Genomic DNA, 12827 nt, shown 5'->3' on the forward strand with positions numbered 1-12827 from the left:
ATAATGAGTTTAACTCTTGTGCTGCTGAACTAGAGGTGGGCAGTTCGAATCCGTGGGACGTGGTGAGCTCCCACTGTTAGCCCTAGCTCCAGCCAACCTGGCAGTTCGAAAACATGCAAATGCAAGTAGATAAATAGGTTCATTATCATCATCATCATCATCATCACCACCACCATTATTATTATTATTATTATTATTACAGTAGAGTCTCACTTATCCAAGCTAAACGGGCCGGCAGAAGCTTGGATAAGCGAATATCTTGGATAATGAGGAGGGATTAAGGAAAAGCCTATTAAACATCAAAGTAGGTTATGATTTTACAAATTAATCACCAAAACGTCATGTTATACAACAAATTTGACAGAAAAAGTAGTTCAATACACAGTAATGTTATGTTGTAATTACTGTATTTACAAATTTAGCACCAAAATATCACAATATATTGAAAACATTGACGACAAAAATGGCTTGGATTATTCAGAGGCTTGGATAAGCGAGGCTTGGATTAGTGAGACTCTACTGTATTATTATATCCCATATACTGTAATCTGCTCCGAGTCTCTTTGGGAAGAACGGCGGAATATAAAAACCTATTATTATTATCTTTATCACCACCATCACCATCATTGTTGTTGTTGTTGTTGTTGTTGTTGTTATTATTATTATTATTATTATTATTATTATTATTATTATTATTATACCCCATATACTGTAATCCACTCTGAGTCCCTTTAGGAAGAAGGGCGGAATATAAATAAAGTGTATTATTATTATTATTATTATTATTATACCCCGCTTTATCTCTCCCGAAGGAGACTCGAAGCGGCTTATATGTAGGAGTGCAGCTTTCTTATACACAAATCTATCCCATACGTGAAATACGTAAACGTGCCACAACAAACCTCTTCGCCCGTTAGATAATAAGCAGCCAGAAGCCCTCCAACATAGCGGATGTTCACTTCAAACAAGGATGCTTCGCCATTCTGCGGAGAAAAAGGCAGGACGGGTATTTGATTAGCGAGAAAACAGAATGGAAAGTGGCACCAAAAGGCATATTGAACACTCAAAATATGTATTACTTTGCCAGAATTCGTAGAATGTATAACATCTCCCAGATGGGTTGAGTTAGACCTGCCATAATGTCTGATCATTCATCATAATGGTTCAATTGTGTGGAAGCTGTACTCCAATGTTTCTGTCTGGATATAAGTTGGAGCCAATTATTTTAGGACAGGCATTTGCAAACTTGGGCCCTCCAGGTGTTTTGGACTTCAACTCCCACCATTCCTAACAGCCGGTAGGCTGTTAGGAATGGTGGGAGTTGCAGTCCAAAACACCTGGAGCGCCCAAGTTTGCAAGGAATAAAACAACAATAAATAAAATAATGACCCAAAGCTACCCGGTTACGACGCACCCAGTTTCGAGCCCAGGTCTTAAATATCCAAGGCCAATGCTTTTTGGAAAACTGTTTTGAAATGAGTTGATCTCTGCTCAAAACACCAAACAGAACAAGAAACACTGCCAGCCTTTGGAAGCAATGCCTTGGCATCTTTTATTTCCCAAACATTACGCCTCCGTGCTGGTGGCTCCGTTCAATAACCACTGACTGCGCATTAAGATTTTCAAAAAAAAAAAATCTAATGCATGTCCGGTCTGCCCTGAGATATGACTATCTACAAGGTTCATTCTTGCATTTGCAGATTGATCTGTCGGGACGGGAAGGGCAGGAGGAAGAGCGTTCCTAAAACACAGATCAATGACCTCCGCGTTTATTTTGCCTTTGAGCCCATCGATCCCTTATCAAACAGAAGGCACTCGACCAAAATTATTACATGGGATTGTCTCTTTGCAAACACACAATCGCCGTCTCTTTCATGAGGCTTCGCAATGGAGAGAAAGCAACACTGAGATCTCTCTTTGCAACAGAAACAGCAACGCTTTGCAACTGAAGCCTTACCTTAAAAATTGATTTCCTCTAGCTTGCCCACCCATACCTAGGAATTATTATTATTATTATTATTATTATTATTATTATTATTATTATTATATATATTATTGTCCATTATTTTATTTTGTGTATCGTTGGAATGTTTTAAGTTTTTGTCAAATATGTTGTGTTGTTGTTTCGGGCTTGTCCCTGTTGTGAGCCGCCCTGAGTCCCTTCGGGGAGATGGGGCGGGATATAAAATTAAAGTTTATTATTATTATTATTGTTATTATTAACTCTGCAACAAAAACAGCAACTGATGCAGCTCTGCAGTCACAATATCAACACTGCCTGGTTGTTGTTGTTGTTTTGTTATTATTATCTCTGCAACAGAAACAGCTACTGATGCAGCTCTGCAGTCACAATATCAACACTGCCTGGTTATTATATTATTATTATCATTATTATTATTATTATTATTATTATTATTATTTGCAACAGAAACAGCAACTGATGCAGCTCTGCAGTCACAATATCAACACTGCCTGATTATTATTATATTTATTATTATTATTATTATATCTGCAACAAAAACACTTTGTAACAGAAACAGCAACTGATGCAGCTCTGCAGTCACAATATCAACACTGCCTGGTTATTATTATTATTATTATTATTATTATTATTATTATTATTATTATTATCTCTGCAACAGAAACAGCAACTGATGCAGCTCTGCAGTCACAATATCAACACTGCCTGGTTATTATTATTATTATTATTATTATTATCATCTCTGCCACAGAAACACTTTGCAACAGAAACAGCAACTGATGCAGCTCTGCAGTCACAATATCAACACTTCCTGGGTATATATATACAGTTTTGAACCCACACTGCTTCTTATACAAAGTTACTATCCAGAGCTTGGAAGATCTCCTTTTATTTGGACTACTGCTTGTAGAATAACAACAACAACAACTTTATTCTTGTATCGTGCCCCATCTCTCCAAAGGGACTCGGGGCGGCTCACATGGGGAACCGTGCCCAACAATGTACAAAAATAGAACAATATAAAATACAATATAATCACGACAAGTTAATACCAAGCTGGCTGATAGCTGTTATTAAGTCAGTGCATCTAACTACAGTGAGATTCAGTCCAAAAGCAACCGTCTTCTCCAACTGGAGTTCACAAGTAACTGGCATATGGAAATAGCCTTGCTTGTTGATTTAAGGACCTCATCACACTTGAGCTTGGATCCACTTTAAATCTACTTTAAATCCACTTTAGGGAGGGGCCTTTAAACACCTCAGCCAGACCTCAAACGCCTCAGACGGGTCCTGGGCCTCACTAAACACAAACCCCAGAACTCTGCAGGATGCAGAAACCTGATTTAAGGAAAACCCATGCTGTTGTGCAATGAGGCTAAGTCTTCCTAACCCTGGAAAATCCAAGCAATCCTAGCTGAAAGTAACCAGCACATTAATTTATTTTCCACTACAAATACTCCACTTCAAAACTGTACTGGATCCTTCATAGCTACGGTAATCTTGAATTTCCAACGGTTATTATCTGAAACACCTGGGTGTTCAATGCCTGGGCACTCGGCACTGCACAGCCACTAATCCAGTGTGTAATGAGTGAGGCTCAGATCCCTGCAGCTTGGATACCAGCAAATACCAGCCTTGAAATGGGCTGGATTAGGGTTCCTAGACGCTATCGCAGATTTGAAGACAGTCAAAACGAGTCAAAAACACTGGTGCCAAATAAAACACATTTGTGTTTCATTGACGCAGCAGAGGTTTGACTAATGGAGCAGCTCTTGAATATTTTATTTTAAGACCTAAAAATCCCTTACCTAGATATGACCCTTACTCAAAAATCTTGTTTTTCCATGAAAGTGTTGACAGGACATGTTCTGCCTGACATTTGCTCTTTGCTCACAATATAAGGTCATGCAAACTGCAGTAATGATTTGGCTGCTGGATGATGCATACGTGGGCTGAACTATGAACATGTCACCTGAGGATAGAGCATACGTGGAGCAAACTATGGACACTTCACCTGATGTGATGAGTAATGGGTTATATAAGTTACAAGGCAACTACGCATGTCCAAAAGGATTATAATTGGGCCCGGGCTGTGGCGCAGACGGGAGAGCAAGCCAGTGCAATTAACTGCAATGAATCATTCTGACCAGGAGGTCATGAGTTCGAGCCCCGCTCGGAGCCTATGTTTGTTTGTCTTTGTTCTATGTGAAAAGGCATTGAATGTTTGCCTATATGTGTAATGTGATCCGCCCTGAGTCCCCTTCGGGGTGAGAAGGGCGGAATATAAATGCTGTAAATAAAATAAATAAATAAATAAATATAATAGTCAGCAAATTCCATTGTCAGTTAGCTTTCTGCGCATGCTTCTGTAAAATTGTATAAATTGGAAAGCCACTACAGGCAAGGTGTGGCATTGCGTTTTCTGGGCATTAGCAAACATTGTCACCTGCTCTTGGCCAAAAGTAAACTATCTTGAAGACAACTTCTGCTGTCAGTCTGCTTTCTTCACCCGCATCCAAACGAAATTCCACAACATGACGTGGGAGAAAGGCGACACAGGCTGAGCACTCGAAATCCCAAGAGACGTATTCAAAGGCAGACTCACCACGTTCAAGTCGAAGCTGCTCTCCACCCAGTCTTTGGCTTCTTGGAATTCCTCCTGCAGCTCCATGATGTACAGAGTGTCCAACGCATCCACCACCGTGGCTCCCCGGAGGCCTCCTGCATCGGAAGGAAACAGAAAAAAAAGGTTTTGGATGGAACTTTCTCCCGTTGCCCTTTCTGGATTTCTCTCCTGCGTCTGCAAAGGGCTTGAGTATTAACGGTGACTGTTTTTGCTAACAACAATGGCAACTGTACTGGTGGAATAGCACTAATATGTGGATGATGAAGCAGCAGCTTCTCCTGTGGCCAGAATCGAGCATCCCCTTCATGACGCCGGAAGCTGGAAAATGTTAAATTGCCTCTGTGTCTGTCTATATGTCATATGTCTAACGCCATAATAATAATAATAATAATAATAATAATAATAATAATAATAATAATAATCAAGTACCACCTGCCAGCAGCAAAGAACTGGTGGGATCACAAACCTGCAAAGATTGTGGAAAATGAGCACGCAAAGATACTGTGGGACTTCCGAATCCAGACTGACAAAGTTCTGGAACACAACACACCAGACATCACAGTTGTGGAAAAGAACAAGGTTTGGATCATTGATGTCGCCATCCCAGGTGACAGTCGCATTGACGAAAAACAACAGGAAAAACTCAGCCGCTATCAGGACCTCAAGATTGAACTTCAAAGACTCTGGCAGAAACCAGTGCAGGTGGTCCCGGTGGTGATGGGCACACTGGGTGCCGTGCCAAAAGATCTCAGCCGGCATTTGGAAACAATAGACATTGACAAAATTACGATCTGCTGACTGCAAAAGGCCACCCTGCTGGGATCTGCACGCATCATCCGAAAATACATCACACAGTCCTAGACACTTGGGAAGTGTTCGACTTGTGGTTTTGTGAAACGAAATCCAGCATATCTATCTTGTGTCATACAACGTCGTTGTGTCAATAATAATAATAATAATAATAATAATAATAATAATAATAACAACTTTATTTATATACCGCCCTATCTTCCGGATGGAACTCAGGGCGGTTTCCAATCGTAAAACACAAACATTACATAGCAAACATAATAACACATTATTAAGAAAAGTAAAAATACAATTATAGAAATAAATAACACTTACATGACCTGATCAAGAGGACGGGAACCATAAACCCAATATATTAAAATGTATTGTTTTAAGTTAGAGAAATCTTGAATGTTTGCCATGTATAGGTGCTTTGTGATCCGCCCTGAGTCCCCTTCGGGGTGAGAAAGAAGGGTGGAATAAGTAAATAAATAAATACAAATGTGTCCACCCTTAAAAATATAAGACACTAGCTGTGCCCGGCCACGCGTTGCTGTGGCGAAGTATGGTGGTATGGGAAATAAAGTATTGAGGATTTGGTGGTAGTTAAGGTAAAGGGTCCCCTGGGCTGAGTGGGTTGCTAGGAGACCAAGTGGGCGGAGCTTATTTATTTTATTTATTTATTTACAGCATTTATATTCCGCCCTTCTCACCCCGAAGGGGACTAAGGCCGGATCACATTACACATATTAGGCAAACATTCAATGCCTTTTTAAACATAGGACAAAGACAAACAACAACATAGCTCCGAGCGGGCCTCGAACTTATGACCTCCTGGTCAGTGATTCATTGCAGTTAATTGCACTGGCTTGCTCTCCCGTCTGCGCCACAGCCCCGGGCCACAGCTTAGCCTTCTAACTGGCAGCAATTGGATAAAAACAATTATTCCTCTCCCTCTAATTAGGACTTTATTTTTCTTTTCTTTTTGTTGTATCAACCTAGAGGCATGGATGAGGGGTTGTGCTGTCAATTTTCGAGGTTGTGGGGTGTTTAGTTTTGTTGTTTTGTCCACTGCCGTGATGCCATCACTCTTTTATGTATATAGATTCCTTGTAAAGTTGGAAAGTAAAAAGGGAATGGGTGGTCCCATGGATGCCGAGCGGGGCACTTGTTCTCCCCACTGGCACATTTGTCCTCCCAGATTCCTTTTTTCTTGTTTAGAGAATCTGGGAGAGTTAAATCTGCACGAAAAGGCAGAAGAGAAAACCTTTCCGTCGCCAAGCCTTGCGCTTATGAGTTTCTCGGGCACAGACGCAGAAGAAAGACTGAACGGCGCGATGCTTATGGACAGAAAATCCCTCCGGATTCATTAAGATTCCACCGCGCTGGGTTTTTACATCTCCGAATGACTCAGCGAAAGCAACACTTAAAGACTTAAAACAAAAAGAAAAAAGAACCCTTCCCTAATTGGTTCACAGCCTTCCGGATAACTTGAGTCACTCTTCAAGACCGAATCCGAAGTCAACGTGCGAGCGCCTGATAAAAGCAAAAGCATTTGCTCCTGGGGAAATCAACGGCAATAGATGTCACGAGGAGGAATAGTTAGGGAGACTTTTTTACCTCCTCCAAATTCAGTTCACTCTGGAAAAGTAATGTTTGAGTCACACATATGGTTATGCACACCCTCCGCACTGGAGAAACACAACCAAAGAGATGGATCTCGCTTTTAAAACCAAGAGTTTGCAGTGATATTGAAAATGCGGTTTCTCAAGGCATGCTCTCAAGGCCAGGACAGTGAAGAAGAAAGAAATGGTCCAGGGACTTCTTTGTTGTTGTAGTCCACCCTGAGACTGATAATAATAATAATAATAATAATAATAGTAATAATAATAAGACATTGACAAAATCACGATCTGCCAACTGCAAAAGGCCACCCGACTGAGATCTGCGCCCATCATCTGAAAATACATCACACAGTCCCAGACACTTGGGAAGTGTTCGACTTTTGATTTTGTGATACGAAATTGAGCATATCGATCTTGTTTGCTGTGTCATAATAAAATAATAATAATAATAATAATAATAATAATAATAATAATAATAATAATAATAATAATAGTGTCCTAGACACTTGGGTGTCTGCTGTGGACAGGTGGTGCCGTGCCAAAAGATCTCAGCCAGCATTTGGAAATAATAGACGTGTGATCCAGTACAACAGCCAGCAGAGAGTCTGCTCTGGACTCATCTTGTTGTGTTTCTAATAATAATAATAATAATAATAATAATAATAATAATAATAATAATAATAAAATTCTCAAAAGCAAGCTCAATGGAGGCAACACCATCAAGGCCATAAACACCTGGGCCATACCTGACATATGATATACTGCTGGCATCATAAACTGGACACAGATGGAACTGGACAATTTGGACAGAAAAACAAGAAAACTCATGACCATTCATTACTCACTGCACCCTCGCAGTGATGTTGACCGGCTATATCTGCCTAGAAGATCAGGGGGCAGAGGACTCTTACAAGTAAAACAAGCAGACAAAGAAGAAGAACATGCCCTGGCAGAATATGGAAAGCAAAGTGAAGAACCTGCTTGGATTGAAGTCAAAAATCAGAAACTCCTCAAAGCACAGCAGACAAAAAACCAGTACAAGAAAACTGCACTACAAACTAGAGCTGACAGCTGGCACAACAAAACATTGCATGGAAAGTTCCTTGACAAAATTGAAGGAAAAGCTGATAAGGAGAAGACCTGGCTCTGGCTCACGAATGGGACCCTGAAGAAGGAGACAGAAGGCCTGATCCTTGCAGCCCAGGAGCAAGACATCAGAACAAATGCAATTCAGGCCAAGATCGAAAAATCAGCTGATGACTCAAAATGCAGGCTGTGCAAGGAAACCGACGAAACCATGGATCATATCCTCAGCTGCTGTAAGAAAATCGCACAGACAGACTACAAACAGAGGCACAACTATGTGGCCCAAATGATTCATTGGAACTTATGCCTCAAGTACCCCTCCCAGCAGCAAAGAACTGGTGGGATCACAAACCTGCAAAAGAATTGGAGAATGAGCACGCAACAATAATAGAGAAAAATAATAAATGTAATAATACCAATAATAATAGAGAAAAATAATCAATGTACCATATATTCTCGAGTATAAGCTGACCCAAATATAAGCCAACCAGGACCCTCACCCGAGTATAAGCCAAGGGGGGCTTTTTCGGTCTTAAAAAAAGGGCTGAAAAACTAGGCTTATACTCGAGTATATACAGTATTTGTGCTGGTGTAGCATGAAGTCCAAAATACAGACTCTTTTTGGACCAAGCACAGCTGCTTAGCAATATGAGAACACTATTCTCTCGCTGCAAGAGGCGGAATGCATGCGATGCGAGCTCAGCTGGGTCTGCGAATGGCAGGCCATTTGTTCTGTCAGGCACCAAACGAACATTTCTCGTGACAAGTGACTCATGGCTCTCCAGAACAGATAGAGAGAAGGAGGGGATGACATCAGCTGGCAACAGCAGGATTCTCAACAAACACTTTGGGTGTCCAAAAAACAGTCCCCATTAAAAGAACAACATTGCTGACTCGACTTCGAATCCCCTCCTGAGGAAGGATCGAGCGGCTGTGAAGATTCTTCACCACCAGGGGGCAGCAGCAGATAAATAGATTTGGGCAGTCTACACGGCTGAATTAATGCAGTTTGGTACCACTTGGAGCCCCGGTGGAGAAGTGCGTTAAAGCGCTGGGCTGCAGACCGAAAGGTCCCAGGTTCAAATCCCAGGACCAGCTCCTGCCAACCTAGCAGTTCGAAAACATGCCAATGTGAGTAGATCAATAGGTACTGCTCTGGCGGGAAGGTAACGGCGCTCCATGCAGTCATGCCTATGGCCACATGACCTAGGAGGCGTCTACAGACAACACCGGCTCTTTGAATCATAGAAGCATAGAATAGTAGAGTTGGAAGAGACCTCATGGGCCATCCAGTCCAAACCCCTGCTAAGAAGCAGGAAATCGCATTCAAAGCACCCCTGACAGATGGCCATCCAGCCTCTGCTTAAAAGCCTCCAAAGAAGGAGCCTCCACCACGGCCCCGGGGAGAGAGTTTGGCTTAGAAATGGAGATGAGCACCAACCCCCAGAGTCAGACACGACTGGACTTAACGTCAGGGGAAACCTTTACCTTTTACCACTTTATCTGCCATGGCTTAATACCATGGAATCATGGGAGTTGTAGCTTCACAAGGTGCTTGGCCTTATAGGGCGAAGAGTGCTGGTGCCTCACCAAACTACAACTCCCATGATTCTACAGCATTGGGCTACGGCAGTTAAAATGGTGTTGGTAAAGGTAAAGGTTTTCCCTTGACTCTGGGGTCGGTGCTCATCTCAATTTCTAAGCCTAAGAACCGGCGCTGTCGGTAGACACCTCCAAAGTTGTGTGACCGGCATGACTGCATGGAGTGCCGTTACCTTCCTGCCGGAGCAGTACCTATTCATCTACTTATATTTGCATGTCTCCAAGGTCATGTGGCCACTGGCATGACTGCATGGAACTCTGTTACCTTCCTGCCGGAGCAGTACCTATTCATCTACTCACATTTGCATGTCCATAGACACCTCCAAGGTCATGTGGCCACTGGCATGACTGCATGGAACTCTGTTACCTTCCTGCCGGAGCAGTACCTATTCACCTACTCACATTTGCATGTCCATAGACACCTCCAAGGTCATGTGGCCACTGGCATGACTGCATGGAGCTCTGTTACCTTCCCGCCGGAGAAGTACCTATTGATCAACTCACATTTGCATGTCCGTAGATACCTCCAAGGTCATGTGGCCACTGGCATGACTGCATGGAGCTCTGTTACCTTCCTGCTGGAGCAGTACCTATTCATCTACTCACATTTGCATGTCCGTAGACACCTCCAAGGTCATGTGGCCACTAGCATGACTGCATGGAGCTCTGTTACCTTCCCGCCGGAGCGGTACCTATTCATCTACTCACATTTGCATGTCCATAGACACCTCCAAGGTCATGTGGCCACTGGCATGACTGCATGGAGCTCTGTTACCTTTCCGCCAGAGCAGTACCTATTGATCTACTCACATTAGCATGTCCTTAGTCACCTCCAAAGTCATGTGGCCATTTGCATGACTGCATGGAGCTCTGTTACCTTCCTGCTGGAGCAGTACCTATTGCTCTACTCACATTGGCATGTTTTCGAACTGCTAGGTTGGCAGAAGCTGGGGCTAATAGCAGGAGCTCACCCCACTCCCCAGATTTGAACCTGGCAACCTTTCAGTCAGCAAGTTCAGCAGCTCAGTGCTTTAATCTGCCGCGCCATTGGGGGCTCCAATAATAATAATAATAATAATAATAATAATAATAATAATAATAATAATAATAATAAACAAAGGGCCTGGTCATGGTTCCTTATGCAGTTGGGATGCCAAACTATAGTTTGGAATGAATTCTTATGCACACTGTACATATCTTATTTGTAGTGCAAAAAAAACATGAAGGGATAATACAATATATAAAATGAAGAACAATTATAACCAACATAAACATAAACAATTATAACCAAAAGTGTGGACCTACTTTTGGTGATGATACAGTCAAGTTAATGAGGATTGTTGTCATTGTGTGTTTTCAAGGCATTCCAGACTTAAGGCAGGCCAAAGCCGAGCCCGGTCAACTTTCTCTTTCAACTTTCTCGTCCTCTCCACTTTCTCTGCATATGCATAGATGTGTATTTTAATATTTGTGTGCACACGTAGACTTATGTCCCATAAAAGATGCAGAAGAAAGTAATTGTCCCAATATCCCCGGTTGAAAAATACAAATTTTGCAGCTCTTGATTCTCTGGACATCAAGTATCCCTAGAGCGGGATGAAATGATAACTTTTGTATCACCAAAAAAGGAAAATAATCAGCACAATCTGCCTTTTCTTGTGTCGACAGGGAAGGAAAAACCATTCACGATGCTGGATTTTTTAAAAAATAGAGCTGTAACTAATTCCTCGGTGCATTTTGTGTATTTAAAGACATTTGCTTTACACAGAAGCCCTTTTGCAAATCCAAACTATTTCCCTTCCTTCGTTTCAATTAATCGGGCCGGGAAATTGACTTGTATGATTGTCCCTGGGTTCCTTTCTCGCTTGTACGGGGAGATCTCGCTTCTTCTTTATTTTTCCCTTTTCCCGATTCTTTATGGAGGGCTTTGGTGGATTATATCATCAAATTAAATCAAGGCCATTAGTGTGCGACTTCTGCAATATCACAGTAATGGCCTGTGCCTTGGGCGCCACTTCGTGATGTGTGTCTGTGTTTGCCTATATTTGCGTGTGTGTGTGTTTTGTTTTGCCGGGGGTCCCATGTTGCTCAGAGCGGGTTCATTTCTTCCATTAATAGAAAAGGACATAAACATCACATAATCATTAATATTGCAGAATCATTAGGGATGATGAAAGGAAAGGCAGAGCCTGGCGGAGACGGGGTTGTTTTTCATGGTCACTGCTTTTTTGTAAACACACAAATGAAGCCGGCAATTTTTTGGAACCAGATTGTGACATCGGGAGCTGAGTCCCTTTGGCAGAGAAGGCTGAAGATGCTCGATTCCGGCCACATGATGTGTATGTGTGCCAAGTTTGGTCCAGATCCATCATTGGTGGGGTTCACAGGGCTCTCTGGATGTGAGTGAACTATAACTCCCAACATCCAAGATCAGTTCCCTCCAAACCCCTCTAGTGTTTTCTGTTGATCATGATGTGTATGTGAGCCAAGTTTGGTCCAGATCCATCATTACTGGGGTTCACAGGGCTCTCTGGATGTGAGTGAACTATAACTCCCAACATCCAAGATCAGTTCCCTCCAAACCCCTCTAGTGTTTTCTGTTGATCATGATGTGTATGTGAGCCAAGTTTGGTCCAGATCCATCATTGGTGGGGTTCACAGGGCTCTCTGGATGTGAGTGAACTATAACTCCCAACATCCAAGATCAGTTCCCTCCAAACCCCTCTAGTGTTTTCTGTTGATCATGATGTGTATGTGAGCCAAGTTTGGTCCAGATCCATCATTAGTGGGGTTCACAGGGCTCTCTGGATGTGAGTGAACTATAACTCCCAACATCCAAGATCAGTTCCCTCCAAACCCCTCCAGTATTTTAAGTTGGTCATGATGTGTATGTGTGCCAAGTTTGGTCCAGATCCACCATTATTTTATTTTATTATTATTTTATTTACATCATTTATATTCCGCCCTTCTTTCTCACCCCGAAGGGGACTCAGGGCGGATCACATTACACATATAGGCAAACATTCAATGCCTTTTTAACACAGGACAAAGACAAACAAACATAGCTCCGAGCGGGCCTCGAACTTATGACCTCCTGGTCAGTGACTCATTGCTCTCC

At 42.2% G+C, this 12827-nt stretch overlaps 1 protein-coding gene and 1 long non-coding RNA gene across 2 annotated transcripts in view; one reads left to right on the forward strand and one right to left on the reverse strand.

The window, feature by feature from the left end:
* The window catches only part of LOC134293808 (uncharacterized), a 66304-nt gene that overhangs the window by 32946 nt on the left and 20531 nt on the right, over nt 1-12827 (forward strand). The window lies entirely within an intron of this gene.
* Nucleotides 1-12827, reverse strand: part of man1c1 (mannosidase alpha class 1C member 1) — a 109680-nt gene that overhangs the window by 26547 nt on the left and 70306 nt on the right. Inside the window, exons 3-4 of the mRNA XM_062962553.1 lie at nt 4587-4702; nt 903-983 (exon numbers count right to left, since the gene is read on the reverse strand). Coding sequence (XP_062818623.1) covers nt 903-983; nt 4587-4702 — 197 coding nt within the window. The remainder of the gene's footprint in view (nt 1-902; nt 984-4586; nt 4703-12827) is intronic.

Source organism: Anolis carolinensis, unplaced genomic scaffold (assembly GCF_035594765.1).
Source record: "Anolis carolinensis isolate JA03-04 unplaced genomic scaffold, rAnoCar3.1.pri scaffold_10, whole genome shotgun sequence".
In the NCBI taxonomy this organism is placed as follows: domain Eukaryota; kingdom Metazoa; phylum Chordata; class Lepidosauria; order Squamata; family Dactyloidae; genus Anolis; species Anolis carolinensis.